Below are 19,962 nucleotides of genomic sequence, written 5' to 3' on the forward strand. Positions count from 1 at the left end.
TTTGTCTTCCCAGTCAAGCCTCTGAACACCTCAACTCATGCCTCATACCTTCATTCAATCACTGCTGTGATCCCTTCCCAACACTGTGTAAGTAGCCCTCTCGTTCCCATTCCCCAAAACATTCTACTATAAATGTCTATATTAAATGCTTTAGGTTAAAGTAATTACTCTTTTGACGGTTTTTGAAACACACTTTGACATCTCTGTGTCTACACCGTGCGTCTCCCATCATCCTCAACTTTTCAAGTCACCGGCCTCCACTGGTGTGTATCTATGTGTGTCTGTGTGTGTGTCACGGTGGCGCTGCTGACTGCAGCAATGCTCCAAGGAAAATAGAGGGGGAATATATCCTATAGAGAGGGAGGGAGGGAAGGAGAGATGAAGGGGGGAGGAGAGATATAGACAGGGTGAGGAGGGAGGTGTGTGTGTGATTGAGCTGAGGGGAAAATTCCTAAGCATCACTAAGAGAGGACAGGTGCAATCGACACCACTCCCACATTCATTCATCCCTCACTCCCTCTCTCGCTCTCACTCTCTCTCCCTCCCCTTCTCTCTCTCTCCTCACCCTCCCATTCTCTCTCTCCTATGGGTGCAGAAGGAGGGCCAAAGGGAAAATTGTTTGCCCTGCACAATTAGTGAACCAGCAGCATTGCTGTGAAGACATCAACACTATGAAATAACACATATGGAATCATGTAGTAACCAAGAAAGTGTTAACTTCTACTTCATCACAATCCCGGATCCGGGAGCACCCCCATCAGTAAAAAAGCTGACTAGCATAGCCTAGCATAGCGCCACAAGTAAATACTAGCATCTAAATATCATTAAATCACAAGTCCAAGACACCAGATGAAAGATACACATCTTGTGAATCCAGCCATCATTTCTGATTTTTAAAATGTTTTACAGGGAAGACACAATATGTAAATCTATTAGCTAACCACGATAGCAAAAGACACAACTTTTTTTTCCACCATTTTGTCCCTGCATAGGTAGCTATCACAATTTCGACCAAATAAAGATATAAATAGCCACTAACCAAGAAACAACTTAATCAGATGACAGTCTGATAACATATTTATTGTATAGCATATGTTTTGTTAGAAAAATGTGCATATTTCAGGTATAAATCATAGTTTACCATTGCAGCCACCATCACAACTCTCACCAAAGCAACTAGAATAACTACAGAGACCAACGTGAATTACCTAAATACTCATCATAAAACATTTCTGAAAAATACACAGCGTACAGCAAATGAAAGACAAAGATCTTGTGAATCCAGCCAATATTTCAGATGTTTTAAGTGTTTTACAGCGAAAACACAATATAGCATTATATTAGCTTACTACAATAGCCAACCACACAACAGCATTGATTCAGGCCAACAATAGCGATAACGAATAAACCAGCAAAAGATATTAATTTTTTCACTAACCTTCTCAAACTTCTTCAGATGACAGTCCTATAACATCATATTACACAATACATATAGAGTTTGTTCGAAAATGTGCATATTTAGCGGCACAAATCGTGGTTATACAATGAGAAAAGTAGCCAAACTGCCAACAATATGTCGGGAGAAATCTTGGGAGAGGCACCTAGTCTAATCAGTAACTAATCCTAAACTTGACTACAAAATACAGGTTGGACAGCAAATGAAAGATACATTAGTTCTTAATGCAATCGCTGTGTTAGATTTTTAAAATTAACGTTACTACGACATACAGCGTGCGTTAAAGCGAGACCGCACTGAGATTCATGGCGGAATATGAGTGTAACATTTTTCAACAGAACAACGAATTAACATCATATATAGTTCTTACTATTTGATGAGCTCCCATCAGAATCTTGGGCAAGGTGTCCTTTGTCCAAAAGAATCGTTGCTCGGTTGTAGATTGTCGCCTTCAACGTTGGAATTAGCAGTAAACATTAGCCATGTGGCAAAGACGTGTCCAACTCCCTAAAACGCAGCATAAATAAATATCCGAAAATCGCAATATAATGGTATAAACTGATATAACTCGGTTTAATATAACAACATTATGATGTCTTTAACACCTATATCGAATAAAAACAGAGCCGGATATATCTAAGGGCTATAAAGGGAGCTTTCTATAACGACACCAAGAGGTCCTTTTTGCGTCAGGGCGAGGAGAGGAAAGGGGGAACCCCACGTTGCCAGCCCATTTATAAGCTCTCAGATCTGCCCAGCAACTCCATTTCAATTCTCACTATTCGCTGACATCCAGGGGAAGGCGTATGCAGTGCATCTCAACCAATAGAAGACAGGCAGATTTATAAACGGATCTCAGAACAGCCAGCAGAATTCAGCATTCTCACATCCTCATAGGAAAATTGCTCTAACTCCAGTTCTGTTTTACTCACAGATATAATTCAAACGGTTTTAGAAACTAGAGAGTGTTTTCTATCCAATAGTAATAATAATATGCATATTGTACGAGCAAGAATTGAGTACGAGGCAGTTTAATTTGGGAACGAAATTATTACAAAGTGCCAACAGCACCCCCTATTGAGAAAAGGTTTTAAACAAATCAAAATATATTTTATATTTGAGAATCTTCAAAGTTGAATTTTATTTATTTATTTATTTAACCTTTATTTAACTCGGCAAGTCAGTTAAGAACAAATTCTTATTTACAATGACGGTCTACCCCGGCCAAACCCTAACGATGCTGGGCCAATTGTGCCCCGCCCTATGGGACTCCTAATCACGGCCGGTTGTGATACAGTCTAGAATCGAACCAGGGTCTGTAGTGACCACCCTTTGCCTTGATGACAGCTTTGCACACTCTTGACTGGTACTGTATGTCCGACCGCAGTAAGACTAGCTGTCGGCTAATGGGGATCCTATTAAATTAAATCCACATTAAAATCCACTACACAACACTAAACAATAAAATGAATTGCACTATAACGGCAACAAACGGTGCCCACAAACTGTTAGGACCTACATAAAACTGTCCCGACAGCAGAGCTTTCTTTTCGGCACCATGGAGTGAATCCTTACCACTGCTACACCTGGCTATCAGAGGAGCCTCGTCTGGCAGCGAAACAGTTCATTCAGCCTCGTTTCCTTCAAAAACATAGATGATATGGCTGATTTGCTTAAAAATATATGGTTTCTACTGACTCCTTATGGATTTGTGTAACTCGATAAGATCCGCATTCTCCTTCAATAATAATGAATGCCGACATGTGTTTAGACTTTTGAACCATATACAAACATTATTCGATTCATGTTCAGTAAATTATTAATGTTTGTTCTTATGTTATTAACACTTAGTTCTAAGTATAAGCACGGACGAGGTAGGCCTTCGTTCAGCACTTTCAAAATGGACACCGACAGAAATTCAGATAGACGTTAGTTCAGATAAATTGAACGCAGATTGTCTTAAAGTTGGAGATTTTCCAGTTCCGAGTTCTGAGTCCCCAGTTGTCTTGAACGCAGATTGTCTTGAAGTTGGAGATTTCACAGTTCCGTGTTCTGAGTCCCCAGTTGTCTTGAACGCAGATTGCCTTGAAGTTGGAGATTTTCCAGTTCCAAGTTCTGAGTCCCCAGTTGTCTTGAACGCAGATTGTCTTAAAGTTGGAGATTTCCCAGTTCCAAGTTCTGAGTCCCCAGTTGTCTTGAACGCAGATTGTCTTAAAGTTGGAGATTTCCCAGTTCCGTGTTCCGAGTCCCCAGTTGTCTTGAACGCAGATTGCCTTGAAGTTGGAGATTTCCCAGTTCCGAGTTCTGAGTCCCCAGTTGTCTTGAACGCAGATTGTCTTGAAGTTGGAGATTTCCCAGTTCCGAGTTCAGAGTCCCCAGTTGTCTTGAATGTGGCAGAAGTCATGCTTGATTGACAGCATGGCCAATGTATTCAACCTTTTCTGGCCCATGGTGTTGCGGGTGAATATTTATCCTTTTAAGCTTGGAAAAGAGACCCTTTCAGACAGATTTTTAAATCCTTAAACCCAGACTTGGACCACACAACCTCTCCAACAAATACCAGGCAGTGGAAGCAAAATAGTGATTGTTTTGAGATAGGCAGTTAGGCAGTTTGAGGCAGTTAGCCACAGATTCCTTCCAAACCACTCATTGTTGAATTAGCAAATTCCTAAGTTTATGAGCCTGTTGGTGCCAGACTTGATGCACCGGTACTGCTTGCCATGCGGAAGCAGAGAGTGGTTGGAGTTTATTGATTTTCTGGGCCTTCCTAACATTCCGCCTGATATAGATGTTCTGGATGGCAGGGAGCTCAGCCCCAGTGATCAAATCAAATCAAACTTTATTTGTCACATGCGCAGAATACAACAAGGGTAGACTTTACCGTGAAATGCTTACTTACAAACCCTTAACCAACAGTGTAGTTCAAGAAGTAGAAAATATTTACCAAGTAGGCTAAAATAAAAACTAATAATAAAAACGAACACAATAAGAATAACAATAACGAGGCTATATACAGGGGGCACCGGTACCGAGTCAGTGTGCAGGGGTACAGGCTAGTTGGGGTAACCTGTACATGTAAGTGGGGGCGAAGTGACTATGCATAGGTAACAAAAAAACAGCGAGTATCAGCAGTGTACAAAAGGGAGGGGCTCAATGTAAATTGTTCAGTTGCAATTTTTCTGAATTGTTCAACAGTTTAATGGCTTGGGGGTAGAAGCTGTTGAGGAGCCTTTTGGTCCTAGACTTGGCGCTCCGGTACCGCTTGCCGTGCGGTAGCAGAGAAAACAGTCTATGACTTGGGTAACTGGAGTATCTGACAATTTTATGGGCTTTCCTCTGACACCGCCTATTATATAGGTCCTGGATGGCAGGAAGCTTGGCCCCAGTGATGTACTGGGCCGTTTGCACTACCCTCTGTAACGCCTTACGGTCAGATGCCGAGCAGTTGCCATTCCAGGCGGTGATGCAAACGGTCAGAATGCTCTCGATGGTGCCTTTTGAGGATCTGGGGACCCATGCCAAATCTTTTCAGTCTCCTGAGGGGGAAAAGGTTTTGTTGTGCCCTCTTCACGACTGTCTTGGTATGTTTGGACCATGATAGTTCGTTGGTGATGTCGACACCGAGGAACTTGAAACTCTCGACCCGCTCCACTACAGCCCCGTTGATGTTAATGGGGGCCTGTTTGGCCCGCCTTTTCCTGTAGTCCACGATCAACTCCTTTGTCTTGCTGACATTGAGGGAGAGGTTGTTGTCCTAGCACCACACTGCCAGTTCTCTGACCTCCTCCCTATAGGCCGTCTCATCGTTGTCGGTGATCAGGCCAACCACTGTTGTGTTGTCAGCAAACTTAATGATGGTGTTGGAGTTGTGTTTGGCCACGCAGTCATGGGTGAACAGGGAATACAGGAGAGTACACACTCCTGAGGGGCCCCAGTGTAAAGGATCAGGGTGGCAGACGTGTTGTTGCCTATTCTTACCACCTGAGCACGGCCCGTCAGGAAGTCCAGGATCCAGTTGCAGAGGGAGGTGGTAAGTCCCAGTGTCCTTAGCTTAGTGATGAGCTTCGTGGGAGCTATGGTGTTGAACGCTGAGCTGTAGTCAATGAACAGCATTCTCACATAGGTGTTCCTTTTGTCCAGGTGAGAAAGGATCTGTTGGGGAGGTATGCGAATTGGAGTGGGTCTAAGGTGTCCGGGAGGATGCTCTTGAAATAAGCCATGACCAGCCTTTCAAAGCACTTCATGGCTACCGACGTGAGTGCCACAGAGCGATAATCATTTAGGCAGGTTACTTTCGCTTCCTTAGGCACAGGGACTATGGCGGTCTGCTTGAAACATGTAGGTATTACAGACTCGGTCAGGGAGAGGTTGAAAATGTCAGTGAAGACACTTGACAGTTGGTCCACTTATGCTTTGAGTACACGTCCTGGTAATCCATCTGGCCAAGTGGCTTAGTGAATGTTGACCTGTTTAACTTCTCTAGGATAGGGGGCAGCATTTTCACGTTTGGATGAAAAGCGTGCCCAGAGTAAACTGCCTCCTACTCAGTCCCAGATGCTAATATATGCATATTATTATTGGTATTGGATGGAAAACACTCTGAAGTTTCTAAAACTGTTTGAATCTGTCGTGGAAAATCGGTTCAAAACATAACACTTGCAAGAACTTGTGGATTCAATAAAGGCTTTAATATTAAATATCACAAGCCGGAGTGGTCCGCGGATCACACACCGTTTCCCAGAGCCCTGGCTCTTGCATTTATACCCATACAGCATATGAGTCCATTACATATGCAAACTAAGATGTTTCCCACCATTATCTTTTATGGTTTAGGCTTCCTGCTTGTTTACGCCCAATAACGCCCATGTCTGGTTTCAGTTAGGTTATAATGGTGGCAGGACCCTTTCTTGTCCTACAAATAATATATGTCTGTCTATCCTATAGGCCTACGTCTTTGGCATGTTTGCCTTTATTAGAAGCAGCAAACTATGTGTCCCTCTATCATTAGTGTGTTAATGTCAGCAGACTATGTGTCCCTCTATCATTAGTGTGTTAATGTCAGCAGACTATGTGTCCCTCTATCATTAGTGTGTTAATGTCAGCAGACTATGTGTCCCTCTATCATTAGTGTGTCCAGTTGTCCTAGGCGCCTATGCGTCGCCTTCCATTCCTGTAGTCTGTTTTAGTGTTCAGCTGTTTTTACCAGCATGTATCCATTAACTCATGTCTGCCTTCTCTTATGTACACCTCAATGTCTGTCCCTAAATGTATCATTCACTCCCACAAATCATGTCTGTGACTATAACAGAACTTATTTGACAGGCAAAACCCCGAGGACAAACCATTCAGATTTTTGGGGTGGAGGTCACTCTCTTTTCAATGGGGTTTCATTGGGAATCTAGATTTCTAAGGGACCTTCCTGCAGTTCCTATCGCTTCCACTGGATGTCAACAGTCTTTAGAAATTGGTTGAGGTTTTTCCTTTGAGAAATGAAGAAGTAGCCATGTTCAGAATGAGGCTCCAGTGAAGTGTACTGTTTGTAAGAGGCGCGTGACCAGAAAGCATGCAACACATTGTTTTCCTCCGGTATTGAATACAGATCATCCCGTCTTCAATTTGATCAATTATTTACGTTAAAAAATACCTAAAGTTGTATTACAAAAGTAGTTTGAAATGTTTGAACAAAGCTTACAGGTAACTTTTTAGATATTTTGTAGTCACGTTGTACAAGTTGGAACCAGTGTTTTTCTGGATCAAACGTGCCAAATAAATGGACATTTTGGAAATATATCGACGGAATTAATCGAACAAAAGGACAATTTGTGATGTTTATGGGACATATTGGAGTGCCAACAGCAGAAGCTCGTCAAAGGTAAGGAATTAATTATATCTTTATTTATAATTAATTCCTTACCTTTGACCTCTTACCTCTTATTGCGTTTTGTGTCGCGCCGGGAGTGTTGAAATATGATGGTCTGTGATTGTTAGCTGGGGTGCTATCCTCAGATAATAGCATTGTTTGCTTTCGCCGTAAAGCATTTTTGAAATCTGACACATTGGCTGGATTCACAACAAGTGTAGCTATAATTTGGTATATTGAATGTGTGATTTCATGAAAGTTAAATTTTTATAGAAATTTATTTGAATTTGGCGCTCTGCATTTTCACTGGATGTTGGCCAGGTGGGACGCTACCGTCCCACATATCCCAGAGAGGTTAAAGGTTTTGTTCACATCGGCTACCGAGAGCATTATCACACAGTCATCCAGAACTGCTGGTGCTCTCATGCATGCTTCAGTGTTGCTTGCCTCGAAGCGAGCATAAAAGGCATTTAGCTCATCTGGTAGGCTCGCATCACTGGGCAGCTCGCGTCTAGGTTTCCATTTGTAGTCCGCAATAGTTTTCAAGCCCTGCCACATCCGACGAGCGTCAGAGCCGGTGTAGTAGGATTCAATCTTAATCCTGTATTGACGCTTCGCTTGTTTGATGGTTCGTCTGAGGGCATAGCGGGATTTCTTAAAAGCATCCGGATTAGTCTCCCGCTCCTTGAAAGCGGCAGCTCTAGCCTTTAGCTCGATGCGGATGTTGCCTGTAATCCATAGCTTCTGGTTGAGATATGTACGTACAATCACTGTGGGGACGATGTCATCGATGCACTTATTGATGAAGCCGATGACTGAGGTGGTGTATTCCTCAACGCCATTGGATGAATCCTGGAATATATTCCAGTCTGTGCTAGCAAAACAGTCTATACTTGATGATGGTTTTGGAGTCATGCGTGGCCACGCAGTCGTGGGTGAACAGGGAGTGCAGGAGGGGACTAAGCACACACCCGTCGGGCCCCTGTGTTGAGGGTCAGTGTAGCGGAGGTTATGTTGCCTACCCTCACCACCTGGGGTCGGGCCATCAGGAAGTCCAGGACCCAGTTGCAGAGGGAGGTGTTCAGACCCAGAGTCCTAAGCTTGGTGACAATCTTGGAGGGCACGCTGAGTTGTAGTCATTGAACTGCATTCTCACATAGGTATTCCTGTTATCTAGGTGGGTGAGGGCAGTGTGGAGTGCAGATCTATGGATCTGTTGGAGCGGTATGCTAATTGGAGGGTATCTAGGGTGTCTGGGATGGTGGAGTTAATGTGTGTCATAACCAGCCTCTCAAAGCACTTCATGATTACAGAACTGAGTGTTACAGGAGGGTAGTCATGGTGACAAAGGCTTAGAGTTCTTGGGGACAGGAATTATGGTGGTCATTAAAACATGTGGGGGATTACATACTGGGACAAGGAGAGGTTGAAAATTCTGTGAATATGCCTGGCAGCATACTCTGAGAATGCGCCCTGGAATACACACTTGCTGGTGTTGACCTGATTAAAGACCTTTCTCAGGTCAGTCTCGGAGAGCGACATCGCCCTCTGGGTCGGTGACGGCCCTCACACCCGGCATGATGTTGTTGTCAAAGCGTGCACAAAATGCATTGAGTTCGTTTGGTAGAGAGGCATTGTTGGGCAGATCACGGTTGGGTCTTCCTTTGTAATCCGTAATGGACTGTAGCCCTTGCCACATGCGGCAGGCGTTGGAGCCTGTGTAGTATGATTCCACCTTATTCCTATATTGTCATTTTACTCGTTTGATGACTGGGGAGGTCATAGCGGGACTTCTTGTATTTATTCCTGTCCTCTGCCATAGCCCCAGGGTTGTCTACGATAGCTCTGTGTGCGGTAACCCTGTCCTTTAGTTTAGAGGAAACCTCTGTGTTAATCCAGGGCTTTTGATTGGGGAAGCAGCAAGCCTTCATCATAGGGACAATGTTGCCGATACATTATATAATGAAGCCAGTGACAGAGGGGGTTAGCTCGTCAATGTTATCGGCGGAGTCTCAAAACATAGCCCCTCCCCTCCTCGACTTCCCGACTCCACCGTCCTGTCCGCCCGGTGAATGGAGAATCTATCAAGTTGGATTGCGATGTCCAAGAGCCATGTTTCAGAAAAGCAAAGACTATTGTAGTTTCGAGAGTCCCGTTGGTCGCAAATCTGCGATTTGAGGTTATCCATCTTATTGTCATGTGACTGTACATTGGCCAGTAGAATGGAGTGAAGAGGCGGCCGGTTTTCCCTTCTCCTTAATCTCACCAGGATCCCCCCCTCTTGCCTCTGTAACGCCGGCGTTTCCTCTTGGGTAGGCCAAAAGTTGGGTCAGTATTACAAAGAGAGCCCAGGGCAGATGAGTCGAAGTTGAAGCCAGAATTGGGGTAAGTAACTGCCGATCTGATGGTCAAAAGTTATTGTTGGTTCTAAAAAATAATAACGGATACATTTCGTGAAAATAAAGTAAAAATAAACTGCAAAATAATCACAAAATAGCAAAATTGGGTTGGAGCCTGCAAAAAGGTGGCCATACAGTACAGCACCATCTTTCATCTGCATTGATGTCAGAGTGGTTAGAGGGATAATAGAGCCCTGAGTACCAGGCCATTAGGACCTGATGATCGTTAGCGAGATGGGTACTACCAACGCGTATCCAGAGTGAATAAGAGGAGATTACCGTGACTCAACGGTAACGTAGAGTTTTACTTCGGTCATGACTCATGACTGCCAGTGTGGCGGTAATAAGGTCACCTCTAGGTGTTATAAAAAACTGATGCAGTTAGCATTACTATGGCCTCACACACACACACCAACCATGCTGCTTCAGATACAAGCCAGTATGCCTGCATGCAAGTGTGTGTGTGTGTGTGTGTGTGTGTGTGTGTGTGTGTGTGTGTGTGTGTGTGTGTGTGTGTGTGTGTGTGTGTGTGTGTGTGTGTGTGTGTGTGTGTGTGTGTGTGTGTGTGTGTGTGTGTGTGTGTGTGTGTGTGTGGCACCCCAGCGTGGGTTCTGCTGGCTCAGCACTTTCAGTCAGCCAATTAATTACACAGCGGCTCAGGAGATAGAACAGCGTGTAAAACACACACACACACACACCGCTACAAACACACTTATACACACACATAGTACACACCGACAACACTACATTATACAATGCTGACATCTCTGTACACACCAACACTGCTACATTACACAATGTACTCAGACAGACACACATACTGTACACACAGCATCATTAGAATGCTTTATAGAACACACACACACTCATAATAGCTAAATAAGTGCTCATGAGAGTGAATGGCCCTTGGAGACCTACCTTGAGGGCACAGAAGATACAGGAGTCTTCCATACACTTGTGGGTGGTCAGCTGGCGGAAACTTCTACGGAAGATATCCAGATGCCACAGGACCTAAAGAATATTTACATGTTTGGTATATTTTACATATTTACATTTTTAAAGGTCCAATGCAGAGGTTTTTATCTCAATATCAAATCTTTTCTGGGTAACAATTAAATACCTTACTGTGATTATTTTTCAATTAAAATGGTCAAAAAGAAAGGATCAATTTCTCAAGCAAGAATTTAGCTAAAACAGTGGTCTGAGTGGGGAGGGGGAAACGGAAAACTAGCTGTTATTTGCAGAGAGGTTTGGAACAAATTCTTATTTGACTATTAACTAATAGTCCCTCCTCACTAGGCAGGCCAAAACTCCATCCCATCAAAACAAGGGCACTACCATAATGTTCATCATTTCACAGTATGATCCCAACATACTGTGGAAATATAAAACACAGGACAATGATGTTTTTGACTGCACTGGGCCTTTAAGGGGAGGCAGGAAACCTAGAGGTTGGACCAGCAACCGAAGGGTTGACGGTTCGAATCCCAGTTCTGGTGGGAAACATTTAATGTGATGTGACAGATACAGTATTGTGACAGCAAAGTTTCAACCTTATTTACAACAGTGTGTGTTAAGGGTTAAGATTAAAGGGGAGGAAGGTGACAGATTGCATGCTGACGCTTCCCTCTGTCCTCCATCTTACCTCTGTCCTCCATCTCCCCGTCTCCTCCCTATGTCCTTCTTCTTCCCTCTCTCCTCCCTCTACCCTCTCTCCTCCCTCTACCATCCCTCTACCCTCACTCCTCCCTCTCTCCTTCCTCTTCCCTCTCTCCTCCTTCTTCCCTCTCTCCTCCCTCTTCCCTCTCTCCTCCTTCTTCCCTCTCTCCTCACTTTTCCCTCTCTCCTCCCTCTTCCCTCTCTTCTTCCTCTTCCCTCTCTCCTCCCTCTCTCCTCCCTCCACCCTCTCTCCTTCCTCTACCCTCTCTCCTTCCTCTTCCCTCTCTCCTCCTTCTTCCCTCTCTCCTCACTTTTCCCTCTCTCCTCCCTCCACCCTCTCTCCTTCCTCTACCCTCTCTCCTTCCTCTTCCCTCTCTCCTCCTTCTACCCTCTCTCCTTCCTCTTCCCTCTCTCCTCCTTCTTCCCTCTCTCCTCACTTTTCCCTCTCTCCTCCCTCCACCCTCTCTCCTTCCTCTACCCTCTCTCCTTCCTCTTCCCTCTCTCCTCCTTCTTCCCTCTCTCCTTCCTTTTCCCTCTCTCCTTCCTCTACCCTCTCTCCTCCCTCTTCCCTCTTTCCTCCCTCTTCCCTCTCTCCTCCCTTTTCCCTCTCTCCTTCCTCTTCCTTCTCTCCTCCCTCTACCCTCTCTTCTTCCTCTTCCCTCTCTCCTCCCGCTCTCTTCCCTATTCCCTCTCTCCTCCCTCTACCCTCTCTTCTTCCTCTTCCCTCTCTCCTCCCTCTTCCCTCTCTCCTCCCTCTCTCCTCCCTCTTCCCTCTCTCCTCCCTCTACCCTCTCTCCTTCCTCTTCCCTCTCTCCTCCCTCTTCCCTCTCTCCTCCCTCTTCCCTCTCTTCTTCCTCTTCCCTCTCTCCTCCCTCTACCCTCTCTCCTCCCTCCTTAGTTTATTTATTTGTGATGAATCGGCTCCCAGCTGTAATACATCACCACAGCGCAGAGAAGACCTCTCTCTCTCTCTCTCTCTCTCTCTCTGCATGCTGGGAGTGTTTGGTGCATGCTGGGAAGTGTATGATCGAGGGAGTGCGTGTGTTGTGTATAGTTAGATATTCAGAACTTTCTTTCGGTTTTTTCTTTCTTGGTGGCATTCTTTGGTTTCTTCTGTGCATGATTAAGATTATTATATTTTTTTGTGTGGTAGAATTAAGTATTTAGGTTTTTTCGTATCGAAATTACCTTGATTTTGGCGGGGATGGCTTCCAGAATTGGAATGCCGTCCCTGTCACTTCGGCACGGCTTTAGGTGTGTTACTGAAGCTACTGTCACGGTGGAGGAGTTTCTGGTCGCCGTAGGAGAGAAGGTAGGATACGATAATGTTGCTTATGCGTCACGGATGAATAAAGCGATGGTGGTATTTCTTAAGGAAGAGCGCCTTGTTGATCGTATGGTTGAGCAGGGCGTACTTCTTAAGGGAATGTTTATTCAAGTTACCCCGCTTTTTTCTCCGTCAACAAGGGTAACGATTTCAAATGTACCACCGTTTATTCCAAATGAGCTATTGGAGCGTGAGTTATTGCGCTTTGGGAAGTTTGCAAGCTCAATTAAGGTTGTTCCGTTGGGTTGCAAACACCCGGCGTTGAAACAGGTTATGTCGTTTCGGCGACAGGTGTTTATGTTTTTGGACTCACCGGAGCAGACTTTAGAGATATCGTTTAAAGTCAAGTATGACAATAGAATGTATATGGCGTATGCTAGTACGGGTAGCCATAAGCGACATGCTTGCCCGAAAAGGGAGAAGGCAGAGGGAGGGGCGCAGGTGGTCATCGTAACGCCTGGGCCCACTGATGTAGGGAGAGGTGGGCTGACAGTGGTTGAGCAGCCACAAGCACCTGTTGCCGAGGAACAAGTTATCCGTGTTGAGGCCACGAGTTTGCAACTTGTATTAGAGGGAGATGTTATGCAGCAGAAAAATATTGTTGTAGAAGGTAAGGATGGATCTGAAGAGCCAGTTCCTCAGACTGGTGAGGAGGTGCCCAGTACGAGTACTGGGGCACAGGAGGGGGTTCATATGGAGTTAATCTCACAGGTAGTGGAGGAGACGCCCACTACGAGTAATGGAGTACAGGAGGGGGTTCATGTGGTGCTAATCTCACAGGTAGTGGAGGAGACGCCCACTACGAGTAATGGAGTACAGGAGGGGGTTCATGTGGTGCTAATCTCCCAGGTAGTGGAGGAGACGCCCACTACGAGTAATGGAGTACAGGAGGGGGTTCATGTGGTGCTAATCTCCCAGGTAGTGGAGGAGATGCCCACTACGAGTAATGGAGTACAGGAGGGGGTTCATATGGAGTTAATCTCACAGGTAGTGGAGGAGATGCCCACTACGAGTAATGGAGTACAGGAGGGGGTTCATGTGGTGCTAATCTCCCAGGTAGTGGAGGAGATGCCCACTACGAGTAATGGAGTACAGGAGGGGGTTCATGTGGAGCTAATCTCCCAGGTAGTGGAGGAGATGCCCACTACGAGTAATGGAGTACAGGAGGGGGTTCATGTGGAGCTAGACTCCAAGGGAGTGGAGGAGATGCCCACTACGAGTAATGGAGTACAGGAGGGGTTTCATGTGGAGCTAGGCTCCCAGGTAGTAGAGGAGATGCCCACTACGAGTAATGGGGTACAGGAGGGGGTTCATGTGGAGCTGGGCTCTCATGTAGTGGAGGAGATGCCCACCACGGGTAATGGGGTTCAGGTGGGGCTAGTCTCCCAGGTAGTGGAGGAGATGCCTGGTACGAGTGATGGGGTGCAAGTGGGGAGTGTTGAAAGGGATGTGGTAGAGGGGAGTCAGTGGTCTGTGGCCTCAGCTGAGGAGGATCAGGAGAAGGATATGGATATCTCTTCTGATATGACAGCAGCTGGTGAGGACTCAATTTATGATCTAGAGGAGGTAAATGGGTTTCTGGATCAGACTTTTGGGAAATCTGTCAAATTGGCAGAATATTTTGATGTTGATAAGTTTGTGAGGTCAGCTGTGATGTTACAGAAGACGGTGGGGTTAGACCAGTTGAGTGAGAAGAAGCGGTTTCGCTTGAGGAAATTTGTTACTGCTGTTACAGCAGCAAAAGGTGGTGGGAAACGTGGTCAGGTTAATAAGAAAAAATTTAAATAATGATGATGATCATGCTTCATAGGGTGTCTTTTTTCTCTTTGGTTTCTCTGTGGTATCTTCTGCTTTTCCTTTCTCTTTTCTACATGGAGGTACTAAGGGTGGGCTCTCTCAATATTAATGGGGGAAGGGACAGGAATAAGAGGGCTTGGGTTTTAGAAGAAATAAAACAGAAAAGGCTTAATGTAGTTTTCCTACAGGAGACACATAGTGATGAGGATAATGAGGTTGACTGGGGAATGTGGTGGGAGGGGCAGCATATACTCAGTCATGGTACTAATTTCAGTGCTGGGGTGGCCATCTTGTTTTCCTCAGGTTTAGGGGTGACTGTGATATCTACAACAGAGATTGTCAAGGGTCGGGTTTTATTGGTCAAGGTGAATGTTATGGGGTTTTTGTTTGTTTTTTTGAATGTTTATGCTCCTAATGAGGGTACAGAGCGTCTTGTTGTGTTTGATAAAATAAAAGAAACCTTAAGACAGTGTGACCAAGAGGGGTGTATGGTTTTAGGGGGGGACTGGAACTGTACTGTGGATTTTACTGTTGATCGCAACGCTGAAGAACCTCACCTGCGGTCAGCCACTTTCCTGTCTGGCCTATTAACTGAGTTAGAGCTTTCTGATGTGTGGAGAGTAAGGAATGCAAAAGTTAGGCAATACACATGGTTGAAAGTGAATGAAGGTCGTGTCAGTGCAGCAAGGTTAGATAGGTTGTACGTATCTGATCAATACTGTAGTAGGGTTGGAAGGTGTGCCATTACTCCTGTGGGTTTCTCTGATCATCACATTATAACTGTTGATATTCACTTGTCCTGTCCACGAAGGTCATCACCTTACTGGTATTTTAATGTTAAATTGTTACATGATGTCAAGTTTTGTGAAAGGTTTTTGTTGTTTTGGGAAAAATGGAGGGTTACAAAAGGGAATTTTGAGTCCTTGAGACAATGGTGGGATGTTGGGAAGGCCCAAATACGAGTATTTTGTCAACAGTATACTGCTTTGTCTCAAATTGAAGTTAAAGAGACTATCAATGCCCTTGAACAGGACATCAAATCAATTGAATTGAAGCTGCTCACTCAGAATGACCCTGGACTAGTCATGAACTTACAGGACAAGAGACATGAACTGAGGTCGTTTCTGCATGAAAGAGTGAAAGGTGCCTTGATTAGGTCTCGTTTCGCTTCCCTCAAGGATATGGATGCTCCTAGTGCCTTTTTTTTTAACCTTGGACAGTCGAAATTACAACGTAAACAGATGGTCTGCCTTCGTCTCCCTGATGGGAAGGTGACCACGGATGACAGTGAAATGCGTCAACATGCCGTGGATTTCTACTCTGCCCTCTATAAGGCGGAGGATTGTGACTCTCTGTGTACTGAACAGTTGTTACATGGTCTTCCTAAATTGGGACCTGAACAGAGAGTCGCATTGGACTCTGACATTACACTGCAAGAGCTGTCCACAGCAGTTATGCAGCTCTCAACAGGCCGAGCCCCTGGCATTGATGGTTTACCATCTGAGTTCTATAAGCACTTTTGGGGGTCTATTGGGGAGGATTTTTATGAAGTGGTGTGTGAATCTTTTCATGAGGGTTCTCTTCCTGTATCCTGTCAACGTGCGGTGCTTTCACTGTTGCCAAAAAAGGGGGATTTGGCTCTCATAAAAAATTGGAGACCTGTTGCTTTGCTGTGTGCAGAATATAAAATAGTTTCAAAATGTCTCTCAAACAGGTTGAAAGAGTATCTGGGATTGTTGGTCCACAAGGACCAGTCCTACTGTGTACCTGATCGCTCAATTGTTGACAACTTGTTTCTGATAAGAGATGTTCTAGACATTTGTAAACTGTCTGATGTAAATGTGGGTTTACTTTCTTTGGATCAGGAGAAGGCTTTTGACCGAGTGGACCACCAGTATTTGTTCAAAACGATGAAAGCCTTTGGGTTTGGGGATGTTTTTTTGTCTTGGATGAATTTACTGTATGCTGGGGCCTCGTGTATGGTGAAGGTGGGGGGTGGTTTGAGTTGCCCCATCCCTGTCCAAAGGGGTATCAGGCAGGGATGCCCAATTTCAGGGCAGTTATATAGTCTGGCGATTGAACCAATGCTTTGTTTTTTAAGAGCGAAGCTTACTGGTTTCTCTGTGCCAGGTGTAATGAAGGGTCCCACGATAGCACTGTCTGCGTATGCAGATGACCTGACAGTTTTTATTACAGGGGCTGAGGATGTTAAGGTTCTCTCAGACGCTTTAATGGTGTATGAGGGTGCCTCCTCAGCTAGAGTCAATTGGGGAAAGAGTGAAGCGCTGTGGGCAGGTCAGCTTCAGATAGGGTCCGCTCCACGGTTACCAGGGGGGCTTCAGTGGGGCAGAGATGGGATGAAGACATTGGGTGTTTTTCTAGGCTCTGATGTCTTTCAGAAAAAGAACTGGGAGGGTGTAGTGGAGAAAGTGTGTGCCAGACTGTCAAGATGGAAATGGGTGCTACCCCAGTTGTCTTATAGGGGAAGGGTACTGGTAATTAATAATCTTGCTGCCTCTACCCTGTGGCACAGACTAATGATTTTGCAGCCACCAAAGGGTCTGATACAAGAGCTTCAGAGGACCCTTGTCAATTTCTTCTGGTCTGGACAACACTGGATCAAAGCTGCAGCTTTGTACCTGCCACTGCACGAGGGGGGGCAAGGCCTGGTGGACATTTCCTCTAGGATCATGGCTTTCCGGCTTCAAGCAGCCCAGAGACTGTTGTACAGTGACGGTTCTAGCTGGGTCGACACAGCCTACGCACTGATGAGGAGAGCAGGCTGTTTGGGCTTAGACAAGCACCTTTTCCTCTTAAAGCTGGAGGGGGGTGAGTTGAATGGCCTGACTCCATTCTATGAGTCTGTTATGCAGGCTTGGAGGGTTCTGGTCAAGTCCCGTAAGGCCGGCACGCTACCAGGGATGTGGCTTTTTGAAGAGCCTCTTTTTTATAACACTGCCATCCAGTCCAGTGCTCTGGGTTCAGCCAGCCTGCGTTCATGCCTGTTAGGTGTCGGGTGCACCAAGCTGGGTCATCTGATGCAGAGCAGGAGCAGATCGTTGGAGGAGCTGGGAGAAAGAGCGGGGATCCGATCATCTCGCCTACTGAGGAAGGTCGTCGCTGAGGTCTGTGACTCCTTGCCAGTTCTTCATCGTCAGTATGTGACTGACATTTCCAATTCTGATCGGTGGAAGGAGGGTCTGGATTATGTGTTCCCTGCACTGATTGTTAGTGCTGCGGTGGGGGCATTTGAGGAGGACGTGGGGATGCTGCTTTCCTTCGATACCCCGGAGCTGGGGGATTTCAAGGAGGTGGGAAAGAAGGCCATGTACAGAATATGTGTAAAGGTGTCCCATGCCTCTTCCCTGGAAGGGGTAAAATCGACGAGGTGGGCGGGTGTGCTTGGTCCAGGTGCTTCCCCAAAAGGCTGTTGGCGATCATTATACAAACTGCCGATTGATAAGAGGACAGCTGACCTCCAATGGAGGATCATACATGGAGCTATAGCCACCAACATGCATCTGGTACACCTGGACCCTACTGTTGGGGAAGGGTGTCCATTCTGTGCAGAGTCTGAAACTCTGGCACACCTGTTTTTACTGTGTCCCAGGTTGGTCGGGATGATTGACCTGATCACTGACTGGTTCTCAACGTTGGGAGAGGTTTTCTCCTCCCAACTGTATATATTTGGGCCAAAGTACAGGTTCAGTCAAAAGGGTGTCGTTGTGTTGCTTAATTTTGTGTTAGGGGCAGCAAAATTAGCGATATGGAAGACCCGAAAGAACAGTATTCGGGGACAAGGGTCTGTGGATGTGGTGGGAATGCTGGAGGGAATGGTGGCAGCGAGACTAAGGGTTGAGTTTGCCTATTATAAACTTATCAACAATATTGATCTGTTTTTGAGTATATGGGGTATTCAGAGGCTGTTGTGTTTAGTTACTGTGGAGGAGGAGTTGGAGTTGTGTTTTTAATTGATGTGTAACTGTGGTTTTGTATGAGTATTTATTGTGTGGTGGGCTCCCAGACCCAATAAAGATTATTTCAAACTCAAAAACTCTCTCTCTCTCTCTCTCTCTCTCTCTCTCTCTCTCTCTCTCTCTCTCTCTCTCTCTCTCTCTCTCTCTCTCTCTCTCTCTCTCTCTCTCTCTCTCTCTCTCTCTCTCTCTCTCTCTCTCTCTCTCTCTCTCTCTCTCTCTCTCTCTCTCTCTCTCTCTCTCTCTCTCTCTCTCTCTCTCTCCCATAGGCTTTATTGGCATGGGAAACATATGTTTTCATTTCCAAAGCAAGTGAAATAGATTTCAAATGTTATATTATGTCTATATACAGTGTTGTAACCATGTGCAAATGGTTAAAGTACAAAAGGGAAAATAAATAAACATAAATATGGGTTGTATTTAGAATGGTGTTTGTTCTTCATTGGTTGCCCTTTTCTTGTGGCAACAGGTCACAAATCTTGCTGCTGTGATGGCACACTGTGGTATTTCACCTAGTAGATATGGAAGTTTATCAAAATTGGGTTTGTTTTCAAATTCTTTGTTTTTCTCTCTCTCTCTATCATATCTCCTTCTTCTCTCCCTCTCTCATTCTATTTTTCTCTCTGTCTTTGTCTCTCTCTTTCTCTTTCTTTCTTTCTTTCTTTCTTTCGCTCTCTGTATCTTTCCTATCATTGCTCCGCAGGGACTCATAGTGAGAGATCACTGAGAATGACAGTCCAGCATAGTCTGTGTGTGTGTGTATGTGTGTGTGTGTGTGTGTGTGTGCGTGCGTGCGTGCGTGCGTGCGTGCGTGCGTGTGTGCGTGCGTGTGTGTGTACCTGCAGAGCACTGTTAAGGAAGCAGCTGTTCTGTCCAGGTTCGTTGCTGAGGCCTTTACTCGGGGCGAAGGAGGCCATAGTCCGAGGGGTCGTGATCAGTCCCTGTAGCCCTCCACCAGGACCTCCGCTGCCACCGCCTGACGCAAAGTAGTTCCTCTTCCACGACATCACTTCCTGCTGGGCGCTCCCGTCACCACGGAGGGGCAGGAAGGGGCAGGGGCATGAGATGGAGCAACGTGTTCTAAGTTACTCCCATTAGAGAGAGAGTGGGGATAGAGAAAGAATGACAAACAAAGAGAATAGGTAGAAAGAGCGATGGAGAGCGTTGGTCTCTTTCTGGTAAGTCTTGACTGGCAGGTGTCTTCAGTCCTTCCACAGTCCTTGACTTCTGTTCAGCCTAATATGTCTCTTCTCTGCTCTCACTCTGCCTGCAAGAGACAAACCACACAACACAATCACCACATCTCCTATACAGTACCGCACACACACAACAAACAGACCTCCAGTATAGGACATATTTCAACTGCCACTTAACACGCCGATTGGCACGTGTGTTTTTCTGTTGCTCATTAGAAAAACGAGAGTTCAGTTTCCTGACCGATTCAGAGTTCAGTTAATGATGTTTGTCCCCCATAAGACACTTCAGACGGG

General features: G+C 45.5%; 1 protein-coding gene across 1 annotated transcript in view; it reads right to left on the reverse strand.

The window, feature by feature from the left end:
- Positions 1 to 19,714, reverse strand: part of LOC120045348 (inactive ubiquitin carboxyl-terminal hydrolase 54-like) — a 45,332-nt gene extending 25,618 nt beyond the window's left edge. Inside the window, exons 1-2 of the mRNA XM_038990227.1 lie at positions 19,312 to 19,714; positions 10,634 to 10,726 (exon numbers count right to left, since the gene is read on the reverse strand). Coding sequence (XP_038846155.1) covers positions 10,634 to 10,726; positions 19,312 to 19,479 — 261 coding nt within the window. The 5' untranslated portion in view covers positions 19,480 to 19,714. The remainder of the gene's footprint in view (positions 1 to 10,633; positions 10,727 to 19,311) is intronic.
- Positions 19,715 to 19,962: the final 248 nt, after the last annotated feature.

The sequence above is a fragment of the Salvelinus namaycush genome, chromosome 4, assembly GCF_016432855.1.
Source record: "Salvelinus namaycush isolate Seneca chromosome 4, SaNama_1.0, whole genome shotgun sequence".
Classification (NCBI taxonomy): Eukaryota; Metazoa; Chordata; class Actinopteri; order Salmoniformes; family Salmonidae; genus Salvelinus; species Salvelinus namaycush.